General features: G+C 35.2%; 1 protein-coding gene across 1 annotated transcript; it reads left to right on the top strand.

The window, feature by feature from the left end:
• Positions 1-315: 315 nt before the first annotated feature.
• Positions 316-6,334, top strand: LOC101511131 (F-box protein SKIP23). The gene is made up of 2 exons (XM_004499831.4): positions 316-1,302; positions 6,019-6,334. Exon 1 carries the CDS (start codon positions 554-556, stop codon positions 1,280-1,282), a length of 729 nt encoding a protein of 242 aa, XP_004499888.2. The 5' UTR covers positions 316-553; the 3' UTR covers positions 1,283-1,302; positions 6,019-6,334.
• Positions 6,335-22,637: the final 16,303 nt, after the last annotated feature.

Here is a 22,637-nt window from a genome sequence, read left to right as displayed (position 1 = left end):
TTGCAAAGGTATTAAGAGGAGATAGAGGTAGTTGTTGCTTAATAGGCCATAAGGGAAAATCATTGAACTAAATATTATGTTTTTGGCAACATAACTTCAGTCAATACCACTAAATTTTAAAATAAATCTCGCTAGGGATAAAAGTATTTGTATCTGTTTAATAACATACTAGAAGAATCTGGCACAATGGAGATTTATTCCAGCATAATATTGTTGATAAAATAGAGCCGAAAAATGTAATGCTGTCAACCTGATTTAGGTATCCGCTGAAAATGATAACACTGCATTTTGAACTGCTGATGGCCGATAATTTCTCATCATCCCACCCCCAATTCCAGATCATCCTCAAACCCTACTACAGCCTTGGTTAATCAAAATCGGTCCTAACTCACGTGACCAAACTAACCTCTTCCACCCTCTCGCACGTGACACACCTTTCCCTCTTCGTTCCCCTAACGTCATCGACTTCAACCAACTCAACGTCATCCATCTTGGACACGAATTCGTCATCGGTAACTTCATTTCCCATTCTCCCAATCACAACTCACTCTACATGGAAAAACTCGTTCTCTATCATGACACGTCGCACACCGAAAAAGTAAAACATCCTTCTCCCGTTCTCCTCACTATTCATGTTTCCGGTAAACTCGCTGTATTCCGATGCGGAGACGAGCACTGGAAGATTATTCCTGAAATGCCGGCGCCTTTCGACGATGTCTGTGTTTTCAAAGGTCGGCCGATTGCCGTTGATAATATCGGTCGAACTGTTTCGGTCGGACCGGATTTAAGTTTGGATTTGGTGGCGGAGGCTGTGTTTGGTGGTGACATTAAATTCTTGGTGGAGAGTGATGGTGAATTGTTGCTAGTTGATAAGTATTTGTCTTGTTTTTGTGGTGATAGGTTTTTGGAGGATGATGACAATGTTCCACATGATGGTAGTGATGAATTTTATCATGAGATTGGAATGGAGAGAGCTGTCAGATTTGATGTGTATAGGCTTCATGAGGAAGAGAAAAAGTGGGTGGAGGTCACTGATTTGGGGGATAGAGTTTTGTTTTTGGGGGAAGATTGTGCTTTTTCTGCTTCTGCTTCGGATTTGCGTGTTGGTAATGGGAATTGTGTGGTATTTAGGGATGATGCTTTTCGAAATCATTGTTCCACAGAAGTTGGGATGAGTGTTTTTCACTTGGATCAATGTGGAATATCACCTTTGTCTGTTTTTCCGAGTTATTCCAAGTTGTTCTGGCCACCTCCGGAATGGGCCGGGATGGTTCACAACTAGAATGTGTCTTGCATTGAAAGGTTTGTAATGTAATTCTAAACAACACCATATGATATTATTATCATTATTATTTTTATGTTAGTGTACGCATTTGCTTTGTTTCTGTTGTTAAATTAGATAAACTTTTAAACAAGTTACTTGTAGAAAAAGAAATGCTGAAATGTTCTTATAATAATGTCTTTAGGCTTTTTGAACTGAAGCTGATTACTTTTTGTATATAATGAAATTCTTTTTTGAGGGAAGGGTTTGAGTCAGAGGTAGGTGTTGCAAAGGTATTAAGAGGAGATAGAGGTAGTTGTTGCTTAATAGGCCATAAGGGAAAATCATTGAACTAAATATTATGTTTTTGGCAACATAACTTCAGTCAATACCACTAAATTTTAAAATAAATCTCGCTAGGGATAAAAGTATTTGTATCTGTTTAATAACATACTAGAAGAATCTGGCACAATGGAGATTTATTCCAGCATAATATTGTTGATAAAATAGAGCCGAAAAATGTAATGCTGTCAACCTGATTTAGGTATCCGCTGAAAATGATAACACTGCATTTTGAACTGCTGATGGCCGATAACTGGGGCATTATATTATAAATATATAATGAGGAACAATATATGATATAGAGAAAAAAAGAGTATTTTTATGATAAATATATCAGGTTCTTGGGTTGTTAGTGAACCAGAGGTTTGTAATTCTTATTCAAGTTATGTGGCTTTCTACAAGCAATTTTTTGTGCCTACATGTGTAAGTGAAGGTCTAGGGTTTTGTTGCATCATGGCTCACCTTCATATCTTTTTCTAGTATGTGACATATATGCATGATCATGTTCTTATCTTTGCATTAGCCGTATACCTTGAAAGTATGATAGTTGCCTTGTTTATGCACTTTATGCAAGTCAAAATGCATGTGTTGGAGCCCATTTACTTTTGACAGAACCAGAGGTTTTGTTTTTTTTAGTTACTCATTATTTCATTATTTTGCTTGCTTTGAGCAGGTGAAAAGTTTAGTTCAGTTAATGTTTGAACATGGTTGTGTGGGATTAAGGTTGTGTAAGGTCTAACATATCATTTCTGCTTTTTCCAGGTAAGCCAAAAATGACTTTTTCCACTATTTTCATGCTTCTGCCAATGGATCAGGCTCTCATGAGTGCGCAACAGATAAGATGTGTATTATTTACTGAAAATGGAGCTCAAAGGCTCTACAAAGGAAAATGAAATAAACCAGAGCAAAGCTTATCAGAGAGAATACTCTCCTAACTAACAATCAACAATAATTCTCAATTATTCCCTCACTCCCCTTGCTGCCCTCATATTCCCACTCGCTAACAAAATTGAGTCGGATCTAATGCCTTGTCAATAACTAACTTCCCTATTCAACTTAGTTGTTGGACTTAGGCCCAAACCCAGAGTCCTAACATGTACTCACATTATTGTTTGTTTGTATGAAGAGGACATTCAAATTATTAGTAACTATTGAATCAAGAAGCCCACTGTTTCTGCAGCTCTGCTCATAATGTTCGTTGTGTTGCTTAGATCGTCTCTACCCCAAGTTATTGGGGTTATTAAATAGGTTTTACTTGTTTTACTTTTTCAACTTAAGTGCCTAAGAAGCATATCATCCTTTCTACCCACACACCCAATAAAGTTACTAAATGGACTGGACCAATAACTTCACATTATTATATTTCATCAATAATTCATCTATTTATTAACTTATAATATCTCCACCTCATCTCATAAACCAGACACACTGACCCTCCTAAAAACAAGAGAAAGAGTACTTGTGCGCAATAGGTACCATTAGGAATTAGGCCATAGTGGAGTACTTATTTGGTATAAATTCTTAATGGGTTATTAAGCTTTCTCCATTGAGGACACTTATAATATATATGTGTCTATTGATCTATTGCTAATAAGCCTACTGTTTCTGCTCACAAGATTAAGCTAGCTAAGCCGACTGGACAAATTGACAGTTGAATATGCTGAAAATGTTTAGAAGTTAAACTCAAACTAGGGCATACTACTTATAAGTAAGGGATCAACAAGTGCTGCATGAGATTTAATGTAAGGACTATAGGTCTTCAATATAGTTCATTCATTCAATATAGTTCATTCATTAGAACATAAAAGAGCTTTACTAGCTAATATTATATCCCTGAGTTGTGGAAGATTCTTTCAAGTGAAATGAGGTTGATTTATCCTCTGAATAACAACCTTCTATCTGCTTAATCATGCTTTTTGGCATAAAGCTTAAGTCAAAATTATTAGTGCATCCTGCCACTGAGACAACAGTGTCCATACTTGGATGGTTGTTACCTTGCCAACTTGGATGTTTCTTAAGGACGCAAACAGATTGGATAGATTATTACTAGAAAATGGAAGTGAGATTCTCCAAAAGATCTTTAATCTCTAAACGAGCTTCTTGGAGTTCTCTTCAGGATTTTTGAATTTTAAAGGCAAACATTATCATCTGTGAAGCTGTTTTTGTTTATATTGTGACGATGATAGATCCTATACCAAGAATGTGAAGCATCTAGTTTCATCTGATACTACCCATATAATATCATTATTTAATCAAACCTAGCTACTTACTAAGTACAATATCTGTTAACAAAAAACAAGAACATAAGCAAAATGGTGAGTTTGAATGAGAAATAGTTATGCTTCACTTAACAGGTACAAGTGTTAAGCTTTAATGAGAAGAGGGAGAATCGTTGAATTTGTATGGAGGTTTCTGTAAATGTATTTTTTCATTAAATGCTCTGATTTTGAGGGAAGGGTTTGAGTCAGAGGTAGGTGTTGCAAAGGTATTAAGAGAAGGTAGAGGTAGTTGTTGCTTAATAGGCCAAAAGGGAAAATCGCTGAACTAAATATTATGCTTTTTGGCAATATAATTTCAGTCAATACCAGTAAATTTTAAAGTAAATCTTGCTGGGGATAAAAGCATTTGTATCTTTTAATAATATTCTATTCAGATTTTTCAGACATTTCAAGTAGAAGAAAGTTGTTCAATGGAGATTTATTCACGCATTATCCATTGATAAAATAGAGCTGAAAAATGTTATGCTGTCAACCTGATTTAGGTATCAACTGAAACTGATAATACTGCATTTTTAACTGCTGATGACTCACTGGGAAGTATATGATAAATATATCAAGGAGGAATAAGAGAGATAAAAATAGAATTTTTATGATAAATATATCAGGCTCTTGGATTCTTAGGGGACCAAAGGTGTGTAAATCTTATTCAAGTTATGTGGCTGCCCACAAGCAACTTTTTGTGCCTACCTATTCAAGTTATGTGGCTGTTCTTTTCTTTACCGTATCTGTATATGTTGCAAGTATGATAGTTGCATTATTTTGTACACTTTTATGTAAGTCATAGTGCATCTGTGTTAGATCCCTCGGAGCTTTTGTTTCTTTTAATTGCTTCATTATTTTGCTTGCATTGAGCAGGTTCATTCTAAGAAATTTAGTTCAGTTAATGTTTGAACATGGTTGTGAGGGATTAAGGTTGTGTAAGGTCTAACATATGGTTTCTGCTACTTATCCATTTTCCAGGTAAGCCCAAAAAGACCTTTTCCACTTTTTTCATGCTTCTGTCAATGGATCAGTATCTTTGTTGGGAAACCAATAATATAGAGTGGGCAGCAGATTAGATGTGTATTATTTACTGAAAATGAAATAAACCAGAGCAAAGCTTCTATCAGATAGAATACTCTCCTAAGTCCTAACTAACAATCAACAATAGTCCTCAATGATTCCCTCACTCCCCTTGCTGCCCTCATATTCCCACTCACTAACAAAATTGAGTGGGCTCTAAGGCCATGTCAATAACTAACTTCCCTAATCAGCTTAGTTGTTGGACTTAGGTCCAAATCCAGAGTCCTAACATGCACTCACATTCTTGTTTCTTTTATGAAGAGGGCATTCAAATTATTAGTAACTACTGAATCAAGAAGCCCACTGCTTCTGCAGCTTTGCTCATAATGTTTGTTGAGTTGCTTAGATCTTCTCTCATGGGTTATTAAATAGGTTTTATTTGGATACATTACTTATTTTACTTACTTAAGTGCCTAATAAGCATCTCATCCTTTCTACCCAACAACTAACTTAAAGACCAGACCCTTAACTATGCATTATTATATTTCATCAAATATTCATTAATTTATTTAATTATGTTAGGACCCCAATCCTGGGTTCTTTGATGTTAAACCCGACACACTGACCCCCCAAAAAACAAGAGAAAGAGTACTTGTGCGGGTTGGGTACCATTGGGAATTAGACCGCAGTGGAGTACATATTTGGTACAATTTCTTAATGGATTACTAAGCTTCCTCCATCGAGGATTCTGTTGTAATATATATGTATCTTTTGATCTAATGTTAATAAGCCTACTGTTTCTGCTCACAAGATTAAGCTAGCTAAGCTAACTGGACAAATTGACAGTTGAATATGCTGAAATTTGGTTGTTGGGGCTTAATTTGCTTGACTTGCACAGAAAATGCCACTTAAACCTGAATTGTCTTTGACTGGGAGAATGGGGAGTTCATGTTTCTTGGTTTAATTATAGAAAAATTATTATAGTACCATAGTGATAATTTCTTCTACATCATGAAAGTTCTGCTGATGGGGAATTGGGGTTTAACTTTTATGCTTATCACAAGATAGTATGAAGAACAAATACTCTTCCTTGATTATTTCTTAATATTGCATTTGAATTTATTTAAATTGTAGGTTGTGAAGGAGCCCTTTGATGCAACTCGTGGCAATACTTCAGATGACTGTGCTCATAGATATTCGGGAATGCTTCTGTCTTTTTTTCTCTTGTATAGTTTTGGTGTATAGAATAGAGGACTTAAATAGGAACAATATGACTAAGTCAATTATCCATATGTACTGTCTCCATCATTCTTGTTAGTGTATCCTGCTCATCGATGTAACCTAATTCCTACAAAGGAAATTGTCTTGCAAATTTTACTTGAAACAGCTGTAGTACAACATTAGGTGTTACTGGGCTTTTCTTTAATGTAAGGTTTCAGCTTTGCCAGTATGTCCTAATCTGATCAATTTAAATTCTCAAAGTTGGAGTTTGTAAACTGGTTTTAAAACCGATTTTATAAAACAGCAGTTTTTAAAACAGGTTTCTGAAGCTGGAAACTGGTTTTTGTAGTTCAGATTCAGTTTTGTTTTTTTGTAACTGTTTTAAAAAATAGTAGTTTGTGAAACTAGTTTTGAAAAACCTGTTCAAACTGGTTAGTCACAAACCATTTTGTGTTTCTAAGTTTTAATAGTTGGAGTCCATTTGGTGTTTGTAATGTTGCAACGCACTGCCTCAAGAAAGAGAAACACACCAGAGCTTATTTCCCAAAAAGAAAGTGAATGAGCAAGTGAAGAGCCGAGAAGATAGACAACGAGATGCATATAATGATGCAAGCTGTGGCAGATTTTTTAAGCATAAATTGTCTGTCTGCAACATGTTTGAGACCTGACTTGATTAATGACAACAATTTTGCTACCTACATCTCTATTTTTGCTACTCACACTCAATTTTTTTATAACAATAAAATACTCTTACTTATTTATAACATTTATAACCTTTACGTGAACTGAATTTACGAATGCGTATGTGCACTCAATTTACGTATGTCTTATCATGCGATATTAATTATATTAATTTAATAAATAATCTAATATATAAATGTAAACTTGAAAATATGAATCATACTATTTAAAATTACAAAAAGAAAAAAAAGCTGAAACTTTTATTGAATCGCAAAAAAGATATAAATAAATTTATCAAAAGAACTAATAATTTCTCTTGGTGATTGCTAGTTGATACAATTTTGAGAGATTTATTGGTAAAAAAATGCGTTTGTGAAACTTAATGATATAAATTTTCTTAAACATGAATCTTCGAGACACTTGCTTTAGTGGCTTTAATCTTGGGTCGGTTCTGGTAATCAATGAAATTTAAGAATTCACATGCAATACGTGAACTCAATTCACGTACACCTACGTGAACTCAGTGCACGTAAACTTAATTCAACCCATTTCTCGTGTTTGCACCTTCAGTAGGGCAGATTCATCATTCCACAGTGAAAAATATGATATATGGTCAATGCATCATTTTCAGAAATATATTCATCACTGCCACAATTGTTGAGACAAAATCTCTCAAATGATTTTAATGATAACAAAATTACTTAAAAGATTATGATTGTGGTTAATGATTAATATGTGATTTTGAGGGTATTCATATAAAAAAATAGGTTATTAATCACCAAGACAAAAAGGAGAAAAATCTGATACAAAATTGAAGGACTGAAATTCCTGAGAATAGCCTCGTGAAGAGGATGGAGTCTCAAATCTGCACATACTTGTCCTCTCCAGAACATATGCTTTTATTCATTAAAGAAATGCACAACAAAGTCAAAGAATGAATAAATAAAAATATTTGAAATAAAGAAGTTAGAAGGCCAAAAGGAAAAGGACAAGAATAGCTAGATCTAAGTTTAGAGGATGACATAATAGGCTGAGGATGGTCCAACAAAGTTGAAAGCAACCCATCAAGCATGTGCGAAGGCTAAAATCAGACCATTTATTGTGCTTGCACGAATTAATACATGAAGAAGTCAAGTTAAAAAAAGACAACAACAAACAAGCCAAAAATGGAAGATCACATGTGAAAGCAGATCTGATCCTCGGACTGAGTATGACAGTGCTATGTAAGAGGGTAGCTTTCTCTCTTGTCAACATCACCTCAAAAATTGAAATTAACCTAGTCCTTAAAGTTTTTGAAAAGGTTGCATTTCACATGGTCAAAGAAACAACTTTGCACTCTTTGATAAAAGAGAACAGACAAGGACATCTCAAGATCAAGTTACAAGGAAGCTGTGCATGCGCGAGGATGGCTTCTGCCTGGCCTAGAAAAGCTGAATGGTAGTTCTGTAATTATGATGAAAAACCTTGGATCTTTTTAATGAATTCCAACGGTCATCAAAGAGCTTGGACCTCTATAAAATGCAGCAAGCTCTTCATCATACAACACGTAACACAATTGCAAAAAAAGATCAAGCATCTTAAAGCTATCAAGAGCAACGCCCATCCTCACTACATACTTTCTTCAATCCTACACTATATCTTTGTAAATCCTTTGAGAAAGTATTTAGAATCAATCACTCTCATATTACTTTGCAATTTCCATGTGAGATACACTTGGAATTATTTAAAAATTGATTGTACGCTTGGTGAAGCTAAAGAATACACATTTTGTAATCATCCTCAGCGTGAGGTTGATCTGTTTGAACTTTAGTAAAATCTCACAAGGGTGTGAGGACTGGACATAGCCATCTTTGGGTGAAACAATATAAAATTGTGTGTGTCTCTCTCATATTTCTCTCTCACTCTTTTGCTCAACTCAAAACTGAAGGTTTGAAAAACCCATCCTCGGACTTACCATCTTCAGCGAGAGGATAATTTTAAAAACACTTGAAAATTATTTTTTACAGCAAAATTCCTATTCAACCCCCATTCTAGTGATATTTAGCTACATCAATTGGTATCAGAGCAAGGTTCTCTAAAAAATACACCTAACAGTGTAAGAGAAAAAGATCCAAAAAGAAAAATGTCAAAAGCTAAGTATATTCCTGAAGGAGGATCATCCAGCCGACCTCCCTACTTTGATGGTACAAATTACTACCACTGGAAAGGTAAGATGAGGCTATTTCTCATATCACAAGACAACAACATGTGGTCTGTGGTGGAAAATGGAGATCACGTCATTAGAACCAACAACACAGACGCAACCTTCAATGAGAAACCTCAAGCACAATAGACGGCGGATGAAAATGCAAAGGTACTCCTAAACTCTAAAGCTCATTTATTTCTAATGTGTGCTTTGAGCAGGGAAGAGTATGACAAAGTTGAAGAGTGCAAAAACGCTAAGGAGCTCTAGGATACTCTAAGGATCCATCATGAAGGATCAAGCCATGTAAAAGAAGCGAGGATAGACATGGGAGTAAGAGATTTCGAACTATTCGAAATGAAGGAGGAGGAAACTATTGATGAAATGTTCTCAAGGTTAACAATCATATTAAATAACTTGAGATCTCTTGGAAAGGTATACTCCGTTCAAGAAAGGATAAGAAAAATCCTAAGAAGTTTACCAAAAGAATGAAGGCCAATGGTAATTGCCATTACAGATGCAAGAGATTTGACCAACATGAAATTAGAAGATTTGGTTGGAACTCTAAGAGCTCATGAACCACTGTTGCTGGCAGATAAACCAAGCAAAAAGGGAAGAAAGATTGCTCTAAAAACCAGCCAAATAGAAAGTTCATCCTCCAAGAAGAATGAAGATGTCATAAAGAAGGAAAACACAGAGTATCCTCTGTCTGAGGATGAGGATGAACTCTCTCTGATTTCCAGAAGAATTCAGAGGATGATAAACAGAAGAAGACAAAATAAAGGACCTCCTCAAAAAGAAAAAATTGACAAAAGTCAAATAACTTGTTATGGATGCAATAAGATGGGACACTACAAAACTGAGTATCCTCTCAACAAAAGGAACTCAAGAAGATTTCCATACAAAAACAAATCCAAGATGATTACTTGGGATGATATTGATGAGTCATCCTTTAAGCAAGAAAAGGAAGAAGAGGCCAACCTCTGTCTCATGGCAAAATCAGAAACTGAAAAGGTAAGTATTTCTGAACTATGTCCTATTTGTGAGAAATTAGAAATTGAATTTGATAGCCTCTTAAATGACTCAAACACTTTATCTCAAAAATGTATATTTAAAAAAAAAAACCAACTTGTTGAGATAAAGAAACAAAATGAGGAGCTTCAAAAAAAGAATGATGAGTATGTTAAAATCATTCAAAAATTGCAGCATTCTCATTTTCAAATGTTAGAGCAACAAAAAACTCTTAGTGAGAGGATAGCTGAAACTCATCCTCAACCTCCTGACGAGGACACATAAAAGGAAATTTTGAAAATAGAGGTTAAGGAACTAAAAAACGATATTTCCAACTTTGTCATATCTACAGAAACATTTCAAAAGATAATGGGGTCTCAATCTAGAATATTTGACAAGGCTGGTATTGGTTTTAAAAGTTCTCAAAAACAAAAATTGTATGAAAAATTTTTCTTGCCTAAAATCGAGAGGATAGGCCTAAATGCACCTTTTGCAAAAAACTTGGGCATACTTCCAAAATTTGTCATGTTAAGAAGAAAGCTAACAATGTAAAGTCAGCATGCTCATTCTGTGGTAAACATAGGCACCACGTTTCTATTGGTTATCACAAAAGAAAGTCCTCACGAGAGGAAAAACTAACCAACAAGGACCCAATGCTATATGGGTACCTAAGTCACTTTTAAACTCTAATATAGGTTCATCCTCTAATCAACAAAAGAAAGTCTTAGTACTTGGACAGTGGTTGCTCAAGGCATATGACAGGGGATAAGCAATGCTTCATGTCATTGGAGATAAAGGATGGAGGATCAGTCACATTTGGTAATAATGATAAAGCTCAAATAAAAGGAACAAGTATTATTGGTAAGAATAATTCTGCAAAAATTGAAAATGTTCAGTATGTGGATGGCTTAAAACATAACTTGCTAAGCATTAGTCAATTATGTGATAGGGGTTTTAAAGTTATTTTCAAGCCTACTCTATGTGAGGTTAAGCACTCATCCTCGGGTAGAGTTTTCTTTTCCGGGTTTAGAAAAAAGAATTTATATGAACTTTATCTTGATGATTTACCTACTGAATCTTGTTTTGTTTCCATTGAAAAAGATAATTGGATTTGACACAAACGAGCTGGTCACACAAGCTTAAACACTATTTCTAAATTAGCAAATTTGGAATTAGTAAAAGGTCTTCCAAAAATTAATTTTGAAAAAGACAAAATTTGTGAAGCTTGTGTAAAAGGAAAACAAGTTAAAAGTAATTCTCACTCTAAAAACTTTGTTTCAACAAATCATCCTCTAGAATTTATTCACATTGATCTTTTTGGCCCTATCAAAACTCCAAGTCTTAGTGGAAAAAGATATGGTTTTGTAATTGTTGATCATTTTTCTCGTTTTACTTGGGTTCTATTTTTAAAACATAAAGATGAAGCCTTTGAGGCATTCCACCATTTTTTGTAAAAAGGTTCAAAACGAATAAGGATCAAAAATTGTCTCGGTGAGAAGTGACCATGGAGGCGAATTTGAAAATGAATCATTTAAAAATCTTTGTGAAGAAAATGGTATTTCTCACAATTTTTATTGTCCAAGAACTCCCCAACAAAATGGGGTTGTTGAAAGGAAAAATAGAACTTTACAAGAAATGGCTAGAACTATTTTAAATGAAGCCAACATTGAAAAATACTTTTGGACCGAAGCCATCAACACTGCTTGTTATGTTTCTAATCGTGCATCCATTAGAAAAATTTTAAACAAAACTCCATACGAATTATGGAAAGGGAGAAAACCAAATATTTCCTATTTTCATATATTTGGGTGTTATTGCTACATTCTAAATAATAAAGAAAATTTGGGAAAGTTTGATCCAAAATCTGATAAAGGAATTTTTCTAGGATACTCCACAACGTCAAAAGGTTATAGAATATATAATCTTAGGACTCAAACAGTGGAGGAATCCATGCATGTTATTTTTGATGAGTTTGATGACTTGTGTTTAGAAAAAATGGATAAAAATGAAGAAGATGAACAATCATCCTCTCAAGTACCCGGTCCTCACGAAGAGGATGAGTCTGACCCAACCTCTCAACAACTTCTAAGAGGATGGAAAACAGTCACACATCACCCTCTAGATCTAATCATTGGGAATACTGAGGATGGTGTTAGAACCAGAAATTGTCTAAGGGAAAACACTACCAACATGGCCATGATATCACAAGTTGAACCCAAAAATGTTTGATCAAGCTATTGGTGACAAATCATGGGTTGAAGCTATGATGGAAGAACTCTCACAGTTTGAAAGAAACAAGGTATGGAATCTTGTACCTCATCCTCTGGACAAATCTATTATTGGGACTAAATGGATATTTAGAAACAAACTAAATGAGGATGAAGAAGTCATTAGAAATAAAGCAAGACTAGTGGCACAAGGGTACAATCAACAAGAAGGAATTGATTATGATGAAACGTTTGCACCCGACTTGAAGCAATAAGAATCCTCTTAGCTTATGCTACTCATAAAGGTATAAAACTATTTCAAATGGATGTCAAAAGTGCCTTTTTGAATGGGTTCTTAAATGAGGAAGTGTATGTTCGTCAACACCTCCTGGGTTTGAGGATGAGAAGAGGTCGAACTATGTGTTCAAACTCTCAAAAGCTCTTTATGGTTTAAAGCAAGCTCCTCGAGCTTGGTATGAGAGGTTAAGCTCTTTTTTAAAAGAAAATGGATTTATTAGAGGACAGATTGATACTACTCTTTTCAAGAAGATTCTTGAGAATGATTTATTGATTGTTCAAATTTATGTCGATGACATAGTTTTTGGATCCACAAACGAAAAGATGTGTAATGATTTCTCCAACCTCATGCAAAGTGAGTTTGAGATGAGTATGATGGGGGAATTAAAATTCTTCCTTGGTTTGCAAATCAAACAACGAGAGGATGGTATTTTTATATCACAAGAAAAATACACCAATGATTTGCTCAACAAATATAACATGAGTTCAGCCAAGAGTATGGGAACTCCTATACACCCATCCTCCATACTCCACAAAGATGATGAAGGAACTCCAATATCTAAAAAAGAGTAAAGAGGGATGATATGATCCTTGTTGTATTTAACAGCCAGTAGACCGGACATAGTGTTTGCAGTCGGTCTTTGTGCAAGATTTCAATCCTCTCCTAAAGAATCTCATCTCACTGCAGTGAAAAGGATTTTCAGATATCTTGTTGGCACTATAAATATGGAAATTTGGTATAAGAAATGTTCCAATCTTGGCCTCATAGCTTATTGTGATGCCGACTACGGGGGAGATAAAGTTGAAAGAAAAAGCACAATTGGTGCTTGCCAATTTCTTGGTAAATCCCTAATAAGTTGGTCATGCAAGAAACAAAGTACCATTGCTCTTTCAACTACTGAGGCAGAATATGTATCAGCCGCTCAATGTTGCTCACAATTACTTTGGATAAAAAATCAACTTGAGGATTACTCACTAAGGTACACAAAAATTCTCATCCTCTGTGATAATACAAGTGCAATAAATATGTCTAAAAATCCCATTCAACATTCTAAATCTAAGCACATTGAAATTAAACATCATTTTATAAGAGATCATGTGAAAAAAGGGGATTTAGAATGGATTTTTATTGACACTGAAAATCAATTAGCAGATATTTTATCAAGCCTCTCCAAGAGGATAGGTTCAAAAAGATCTTAGAGGTACTCTCAATCTTGAATTTGTCCAAAATTAATTGATTTATCTTTTGTTATGTTTCGTTATTATATTTTTCTGGGTTTTATTTACTAAATAAAAATCCAAAAAATATTATGTTGTTTATTTCATATGAATATACATTTTAGTCTAAAAATGTGAGGATGACAAAAACCATCAGAGGATGGAATGTCCTTATTGGTGTAACCTCCCTTGACATCGCAAACAAGAAAACTGCACGCGTCTCTTTTCTCATTGGCCAGCATGTGTGGCGCATCCATCATCACACTAGGTTCCTAGGTAAACGGCGCATAAATTTTCCTTTCTTCACACGTTCTCCATGTACATCTTCCATCCTCATCTATGTATTTCACGTCCTCCATCTTCCTCACTCATCAACCCTCTGCTCAAAACCTCTCTTTACTCATCAGTTGTTTTCCAAGTCTTTTCTGATCAATGGCCCGTACCAAAGTTACTACAAGACGCAAAATCTCATATCAAGAACCAGAAGAGAACCAAGATGTCTACTCAAGCACTGAGTCAGATTGTCATGAGGAAACTCAATCTGAAGCAAATTCCATGAACACTATTTCTTCCTATCAACCATCCAAAAGTTCTTCTTCTCCTTCTATCACTCCAAAAATCTCCAAAAACTCATCCTCCTCAGCTCCCTCCAGGCGCTCTTCCAGAATCATGTCTGGAGCCGTTTCATCCAAAAAAGCACTTCCCTAGGACAATACGATTCATGTCATCAATTATGATGATTCAGAGACCATTCTCCTTGTCGAACCTTCACAACAGCCTCCTCCTGCGAAATCAACCTCCAAAACTCCAACTCCTAAAAAGGCCAAACCTTCTTCACCAAAACCCCCATCCTTATCTACAAAAAATTCTGAAATCACATCACTGTTTGATTCGGCCGAATTAGAGACTATCTACATCTCAAAATGGAAAAACAAGTCTGTGGTCAATGGTAAAATCATTGACCTTGCTGATATCAACCAAGGAGGGTTCAATGTTGAAGAAATGTTTGACAAACTTGGATGGACCTCTTTTTTCAAAATCAATGAACCTAAGTACCCTCGCCTAGTAAGGGCTTTCTACGCTGCTTCAAAAGGATCAAAAGGCACCACTAATTTCAGTATGGTGCTAAAAGGGGTTCATATGGAAATTAATACCACCACACTATGTCAAATCCTTGATATACGTGATGAAGGAACCTACTGCTTATCTGAGACATGGTATTCACAATGTATCATCACTAGGACCTCAGTACTCCAAAGCACACTCATCAAACCGTTGGTAGCCTCCAACCTCGTCCCCTAGTGCCGTATCCTCCACAATATTTGTGTTCACTCCATCACGCCCCGGGCTGGTAGTTTTGAGAAGGTCACGGAGCTTGACCTCATGATCATTCATCCCTTGATAACTGGTACTCCTCTTCATTTGGGTCATGTTATTTTTACCTTCATGTGTAATGCTGTTGTGATGGTACAATATGCTCCCTATGGATAATTTTGACTAAAATCTTCAAATTTTTCAAAATTCCACTTGAGGATGAACACTCCATTCACTTCAACAACACTTTTTCTATGAAGAATATTAAACAGATAAAGATTCAAAATGATGACCGCCCTGTCTCCAAGAAACAGAATGCTCGTTCTTCCTTATCCCTTTCTCAAAAATCTAAAGCTGAAACGACACAACCTCCACCTGAGGATACACCATCACCACTTATTTCAGAACCCACCTCTCCACTGCGTAACTCTCCTGATGCTACTCCTTCTCCTGACTCACCTGTTCACACACCAACTTAGTCTTCACCAATCCACAAACTGACTCCCGTTCATGAAGCCGATCCTCTCCCTGAGGATACCTTCACATCAACTCCTCTTCAAAATATGGAAGATGGTGAGGAGTTATATTTTGATCTCAATTTATCTTATCCTACCTCTCCTACGGATGTGCCTATGGCTTCTCCTCCAATTGTGCCAGTGGATGAAGATGTGCTCCCACCACCAGATTTTTCGCAACAAATTCCCCCTATTGCAAACTTTGAAAAACCTGCCCAACCTCTCCCTGAGGTCACAAGTGTGTTCAGTTCCATTGAATCTTTTTTTTTTACTACAACTACTCATCATTGTTCTAAGGACAAAGCTATGAGCTCTCAAAATAAGAGTTCTATCGTCAATGACCACCCTAAGGACTCGATTCCTAGCAAGAGGACTGGGGAAAGGCATAATCAGAAGCAGATGAAACTTCTCAAATTAATTAGGAAGGACCAGAAGAAAATCCTTCACCGCTTCACTCACTTTCCGAACTCTTTGGTTCAATTTGGTCTCATTCTTGAATGGGTTACCAAACACTTGGTCCCTACTATTGCTCCTAGAGATCATCCTCCTGAGCTACCAGCTCAGCAATCCTCTGATGTTCCATCTCCTTCATCCTCATCAGATGAACCATCCTCATAAGAATAAATCTGTGGTTATTTCTTTTTGATGCTGCCAAATTCAGGGGGAGAGCGATTATGCTTAATCCAATAGTTGTTTTGTGTTAAACTGTTTGTTAAGTTGAATTATTGTGTTGCCTATATTTGTTAAGTTGAATTATTGTGTTGCCTATGTTTGTTAAGTTGAATTGTTGTGTTGCCTATGAATTATGTTGGATGTTTATGCTGTGTTGAACAAAACTTTGGAATACTGTCTTATCTTTATGAAGTTTTATTTATGGTTAAAATTCTATTATCTCAAAACATGTGGCATATATTTAGGGGGAGTAATGATTTTTATTTTTATAAATTATTACACATATGATTGAGGGGGAGCATAAGCATTTTATCATATGAACTTGTCTTATTTAAAATCATAATCTAAAGAATTTTGTCATCATCAAAAAGGGGGAGATTGTTGAGACAAAATCTCTCAAATGATTTTAATGATAACAAAATTACTTAAAAGATTATGATTGTGGTTAATGACTAATATGTGCTTTTGAGTGTATTCATATAAGAAAATAGGTTATTAATCACCAAGGCAAAAAGGAGAAAAATCTGATACAAAATTGAAGGACTGAAATTCCTGAGGATAGCCTCGTGAAGAGGATGGAGTCTCAAATCTGCACATACTTGCCTCTTAAGAACATATACTTTTATTCATTAAAGAAATGCACAAAAATGTCAAAGAATGAATAAATAAAAGTATTTGAAATAAAGAAATTATAAGGCCAAAAGGAAAAGGACAAGAATAGCTAGATCTAAGTCTAGAGGATGACAGAATATGATGAGGATGGTCCAACAAAGTTGAAAGCAACCCATCAAGCATGTGCAAAGGCTAAAATCAGACCATTTATTGTGCTTGCACGAATTAATACATATAGTAGTCAAGTTAAAAAAAGGCAACAACAAACAAGACAAAAATGGAAGATCACATGTGAAAGCAGATCTGATCCTCGGACTGAGTATGGCAGTGCTATGTAAGAGGGTAGCTTTCTCTCTTGTCAACATCACTTCAAAAATTGAAATCAACCTAGTCCTTAAAGTTTTTGAAAAGGTTGCAGCTCACATGGTCAAAGAAACAACTTTGCACTCTTTGATAAAAGAGAACAGACAAGGACATCTCAAGATCAAGTTACAAGGAAGATGTGCATACGCAAGGATGGCTTCTGCCTGGCCTAGAAAAGCTGAATGGTAGTTCTGTAATTATGATGAAAAACCTTGGATCTTTTGTAATGAATTCCAACGGTCATCAAAGAGCTTGGACCTCTATAAAATGCAGCAAGCTCTTCATCAATCAACACACAACACAATTTCAAAAAAAGATCAAGCATCTTAAAGCTATCAAGAGCAACACCCATCCTCACTACATACTTTCTTCAATCCTACACTATATCTTTGTAAATCCTTTGAGAAAATATTTAGAATCAATCACTCTCATATTACTTTGCAATTTCCATGTGAGATACACTTGGAAATATTTGAAAATTGATTGTAAGCTTGATGAAGCTAAAGAATACACATTTTGTAATCATCCTCAGCGTGAGGTTGATCTGTTTGAACTTTAGTAAAATCTCACAAGGGTGTGAGGACTGGATGTAGCCATCTTTGGGTGAACCAGTATAAAATTGTTTGTGTCTCTCTCATATTTCTCTCTCACTCTTTTGCTCAACTCAAAACTGAAGGTTTGAAAAACCCATCATCGGACTTACCATCCTCAGCGAGAGGATAGTTTTAAAAACACTTGAAAATTATTTTTTACAGCAAAATCCCTATGCAATCCCCTTCTAGTGATATTTAGCTACATCAACAATGAGGGAGAATGGAATGCTAACTAATATTGTTGAAGATTTTGGAGAGAAGTTTTAAAAATGCAGGGACAAAATTGGTTGAGCCTGGAGTGAAAAGTTCATTGAAGACTGTATCTTTTGGACATTGAGAGCATCATACCAATCTTTTCCAAAGATGGTTGGTCCTTTAGTGGGGAGATGTACAATTTTAGAAAATTCCAGGAGTTATATGGATTTCGCCCCCTTTTAGACTTGTGACAAGCAAGTACTTTTCAGGAAAGGTTTAGGCTTTGCAGTAGAACACTATCTACACAACCAACCACCACTACATCCTCCTTCCCAACCTCCTTGAAAAGAAAATGTTCTGCAAGACGAAGAACTATCCCCGTCTCTATTCCTTTCTCACCTCCAAAATCTGATCAACCAGGAGATGCAGTTCCAGAAACTGCTCCAAAACATTCTTCACAAAACCGAGAACGTTCTCCAGACAAAATTCCACCTTCATCAACATTCTCTGTTTTTCCTCAACCATCCACCTTATCCTCCACTGATTTCCTCTCATATTCTCAAATCCTTCACTCTCCACCTCATGGCTTTGGAACACTGCTGCCCAATCCACATATAAGTGCCATGTCACCATTTTTTGTGTCCTCACAAAAAACAAGTTCCTCCATTTTTGGTATTAGCCAATTTTTTAACTTTCCAGAAGCTGATGGTCCATCTAGTAAAACCATCCACACCATCTAGACCTCTCCCGTTCTTGGCTACCTCATTTGCAACTGTTCCCTCCATCTCCACCTCTCAACCAACTACTCACATTCATACTCCTCCTCGCATGGCTGAACCTTCAAACTCATATATTATGGCTGCTCTACAGACCATAATGGCACGATAGCTTCAACAAGATCAAGAGACTAATTTGTTGAGAACTTGGTTCACAGAACAACTCGCTCCCAAGATGGGAATCGCACCACCTCCACTTCTTCCTGTTCCTCCTCTACAAGTTCCTAACCCGGGAAAATCCTCCTCATCTAAAGGATCCTCTCCGTCTCTCGCACCTTAGTTACTTTTCCCTTTACCTTTGTGTATGACAAATGGGGAGAATTAAGTTAGTTTTAATATGTTTTTAGAATCATTTTGTATCTAGGATTCTCTACATATGCTTAAAAGCAAACTGATATTATGTATCTCTTTTCAATTAATGAAAACAACTTTGTCAAAATTATATGCTTTTTAAAATTATGTCAAAATCACTTACTGCATTAATTGAGGGGGAGCTCTTAAGCTCTTCAGACTGGATATGAGAATCAAAATTAAAATCTACATTAACATGTTTATCATCATCAAAAAGGGGGATATTGTTGAAACAAACTCTCAAATTAAAGTTTTGATGAAAATAAACAAAGGTTAATTAAAGATGTTAATTATGATTCTAAAATGTTATGTTAATTTAACTTGTGCTTTTGAGTGAATTAATTCAAATATAGGAATCAAGCATATCAAAGAAAAACTGAACAAACAAAGCAACAAGAACATTCTGGACAAAATGGAGAATGATCTCCAGGTTCAAGACTGATTGTCACAGCATCTTGACCAATCAATCTCCTCTATTTCAACAAAGCTTTTGCCTCTGAATTTTATACTAAGATCATCAGTACATGGCAAGGAACAAATAGGTTTCATCCCATTAAAAGAAGGTTCTTGAAATCATTAAAATAAAAGGACTCGAAACAGGCCAGTTAAAACAGTTTGGAAACTCTTCAGCCAAACTGTCAAGAAAGTTTAATCAACCTTGATCTGTTCAAAGACATCCAGAATGATCACAATAGGAACTTCATATTGATCATCAAATCTCCAGAAAGATCAAACTGCCAAAACCAGATTGATAATTAATCTATGTTTTCTGCAGTGATCCTCCTACTTCTACAAAGGTTTTTAATCATTCTCCAAACTATTTTGGCCAGATTCAAAGCTCCAGATCGAAGTTGTATCATCAATGATTAAGTGAAAAGCTTCAAAGACATTTAACCTAGAAGACAAAGGTTTAAGCAAGGCTGTAACATACTCAGTTAAAACAGATTTAAATCATTCAAAGGCAGAATTATTTTAATCTCATATATTGGTTTTGGCCAAAACTGACAGAGCACTACCAACAACTCTTTTTGACCATTATTAAATGCTTCTAAACACCTATAAAAGGAAGGCCAATATCCAGGAATAAGGCAGAAAATCAAGTGCTGTTAATTACCAAAAATCATTCACATTTACATACTTGAAATTTTCATTTTCACAAAGAAGAACTAGTTCTGAATCTTTACACCATATTGTGTTGTTACTATTGATATCTTTGTAAAGAATCAAATCTCAAACAATAGTTGAGACATCTCAAATTCTATCAAAACAATCTCATCATTATTGTAAAAACTCAAACTATAAGAGTTTAATTATAGTTTGATTAGATTGTAACGAATCCTATCAAGATAGACAGATATTGTATTTGCTTTATGGGTGGAAAGGAATAGGGCTTGAAACAGATCAGGTCGATCTGTGCTGAGTGCTGTAAAATCAAGAAGGCTCTTTGTTTTAAACACTTAATGGAAAATCTCACAGTTGTGAGGACTGGACGTAACCGAAGTTAGGTGAACCAGGATATATCGATGTGTGGTATCTCTTCCCTTATCTGTTTACTTTCAGTTTGATTAATTAACAGGTTAAAAAACTTAAAAAAAATTACTAATTTTAACTAACCAAGATCATTCTCCGTTTTCTGGTTAAAACCAAGAACGCTCTCCGTTTTCTGTTTTCCCAACCAAGATCAATCTTGAGTTATTTTCTTAAGTTTTTAACATGAATTTTTAAAAGGTGCATTTACAATTCAAACCCCCCTTTTTTGTAAATCGACATTGTTACTTTAATTGGCATCAGAGCTAGGTCTCTAGAAAGATTAAAAAACACCTAACAAGTGCTAGAGAAAAGATCTAGAAGAAAAAATGTCGCAAGTCAAATACATTATTGAAGGAGGATCTTCGAACAGACCACCATTCTTTGGTGGAACTGATTACTATTTCTGGAAAAAAATAAGATGCAGCTGTTTCTGAAATCTCAAGATACAGGGATGTGGTGCATCATTACAGATGGAGATTTCATACCAATGTTGATCAAGATGACTCAAACTCTACTATGCAGAAAGAAGCAGACTGGAAAACTCAGTTATTTTTATCATGTGCTTTAAGCAGGAAAGAAAGTGAAAGAGTAGATGAATGCACAACTGCAAAAGAAGTTTTGGGTACACTACAAACTCATCATGAAGGAACAAACCATGTCAAAGAAACAAGGATAGATATTGGCATAGGGAAATTCGAAATGTTCGAAATGCAAGAAGAAGAAACTATTGATGAAATGTACTCAAGGTTCACAACAATAGTAAATGAAATGCGTTCTCTTGGCAAAGCTTACACAGTTCAAGAAAGAGTAAGAAAAATCATGAGGTGTCTACCAATCATATGGAGACCAATGGTAATAGCTATAAGCCAAGCCAAGAATCTTGAATTACTTCCTCTGGAAGAATTAATTGGAACTTTAAGAGCACATGAAGTACTGCTACAAGAAGACAAACCAATCAAGAAGGGAAAGGAAATAGCACTAAAAACATCTCAAGAAAATATCACAGAACAAATAGAGGAAGAACCAGAAGAAAATGAACAAGAAGAAGCTGATGAACATTAACTATTTTTTGTAGAGCTTTCTTAACCGATAATACTTTTACCTTTGATCTTTGACTGATCATTATTTCCAAAGGTTACAGAACCTCCATCCTTCTTGACAAAAGAGAGAAAACAATGTTTATCTCCTATCATATGTCTTGAGCAACCATTGTCCAAGTATCACGACTTTTTCTTGACATTTTGAAAATCAACCTGCATTAGATATTAATAAGTTCGTAAGTATTCATTTGGTGTTGGGTCCTTGATGGTTAGATTTTTCTTTAAGGATAGATTTTCTCTTAGGTAGCAGTTTGATTCAACATGACCAGTCTTTGGACAATAAGAACACTTTCTTATTGGTTCTGGAGAAAGTTATGATATCAGACTAGAATGTTCTTCCTTTTTGGAAAATCATCTTGCTTTGAATTTTTTATCCCTTTTTTTGTAATAACATGTGGAATCAAGATATCAAATTTTATTACAGTAAGAACATTGCGTTTTGCATTTATCTTATTTTCTTTCTGGCACAAAAAAGTTTTATTAGAGTTTTTGCTTTTGAGATTTGTCAAAATCATGTCCAGCTTTATCAAAGATTCCTACTTAAGGTCCCATAATTTTTTGGAAAGTTTCAGTGAATTTAATAAAGTTTGAGAAATCATTTTTAAAATTCTCAATTTCTATTTTGGGAAGAACATTTTCATCTTGGGTTGTAGAACGTTCTTGACACTTTTTCTATGTGGTTTCATTTTATTTTTTTATAGATATTTTGAAATGACAATCCTACAAGCTTTGAATGACATTTCTAAGTTCATCTTTCATAGCTTGAGCATTCTCTTTTTCTTTACAAGCTTGTTCTTTCAATGAATCACATTTTTTAGCAAGAAAATTTGAATCACTTAAAAGATTATCGAATTCTTTTTCCATTTGTTCACATAAAGGACAAAGTTCAAATATGGTTACCTCGTCCTTTTCTGA

This window comes from Cicer arietinum, chromosome 5, assembly GCF_000331145.2.
Source record: "Cicer arietinum cultivar CDC Frontier isolate Library 1 chromosome 5, Cicar.CDCFrontier_v2.0, whole genome shotgun sequence".
NCBI lineage: Eukaryota > Viridiplantae > Streptophyta > Magnoliopsida > Fabales > Fabaceae > Cicer > Cicer arietinum.
Note: the sequence above shows the minus strand (reverse complement) of the source record. Positions and strands in the feature narration are given on the sequence as shown.

Bases quoted from the DNA above. Each gene is read 5' to 3' on its own strand.
- LOC101511131 (XM_004499831.4), top strand. From the start codon at position 554: ATGGAAAAACTCGTTCTCTATCATGACACGTCGCACACCGAAAAAGTA.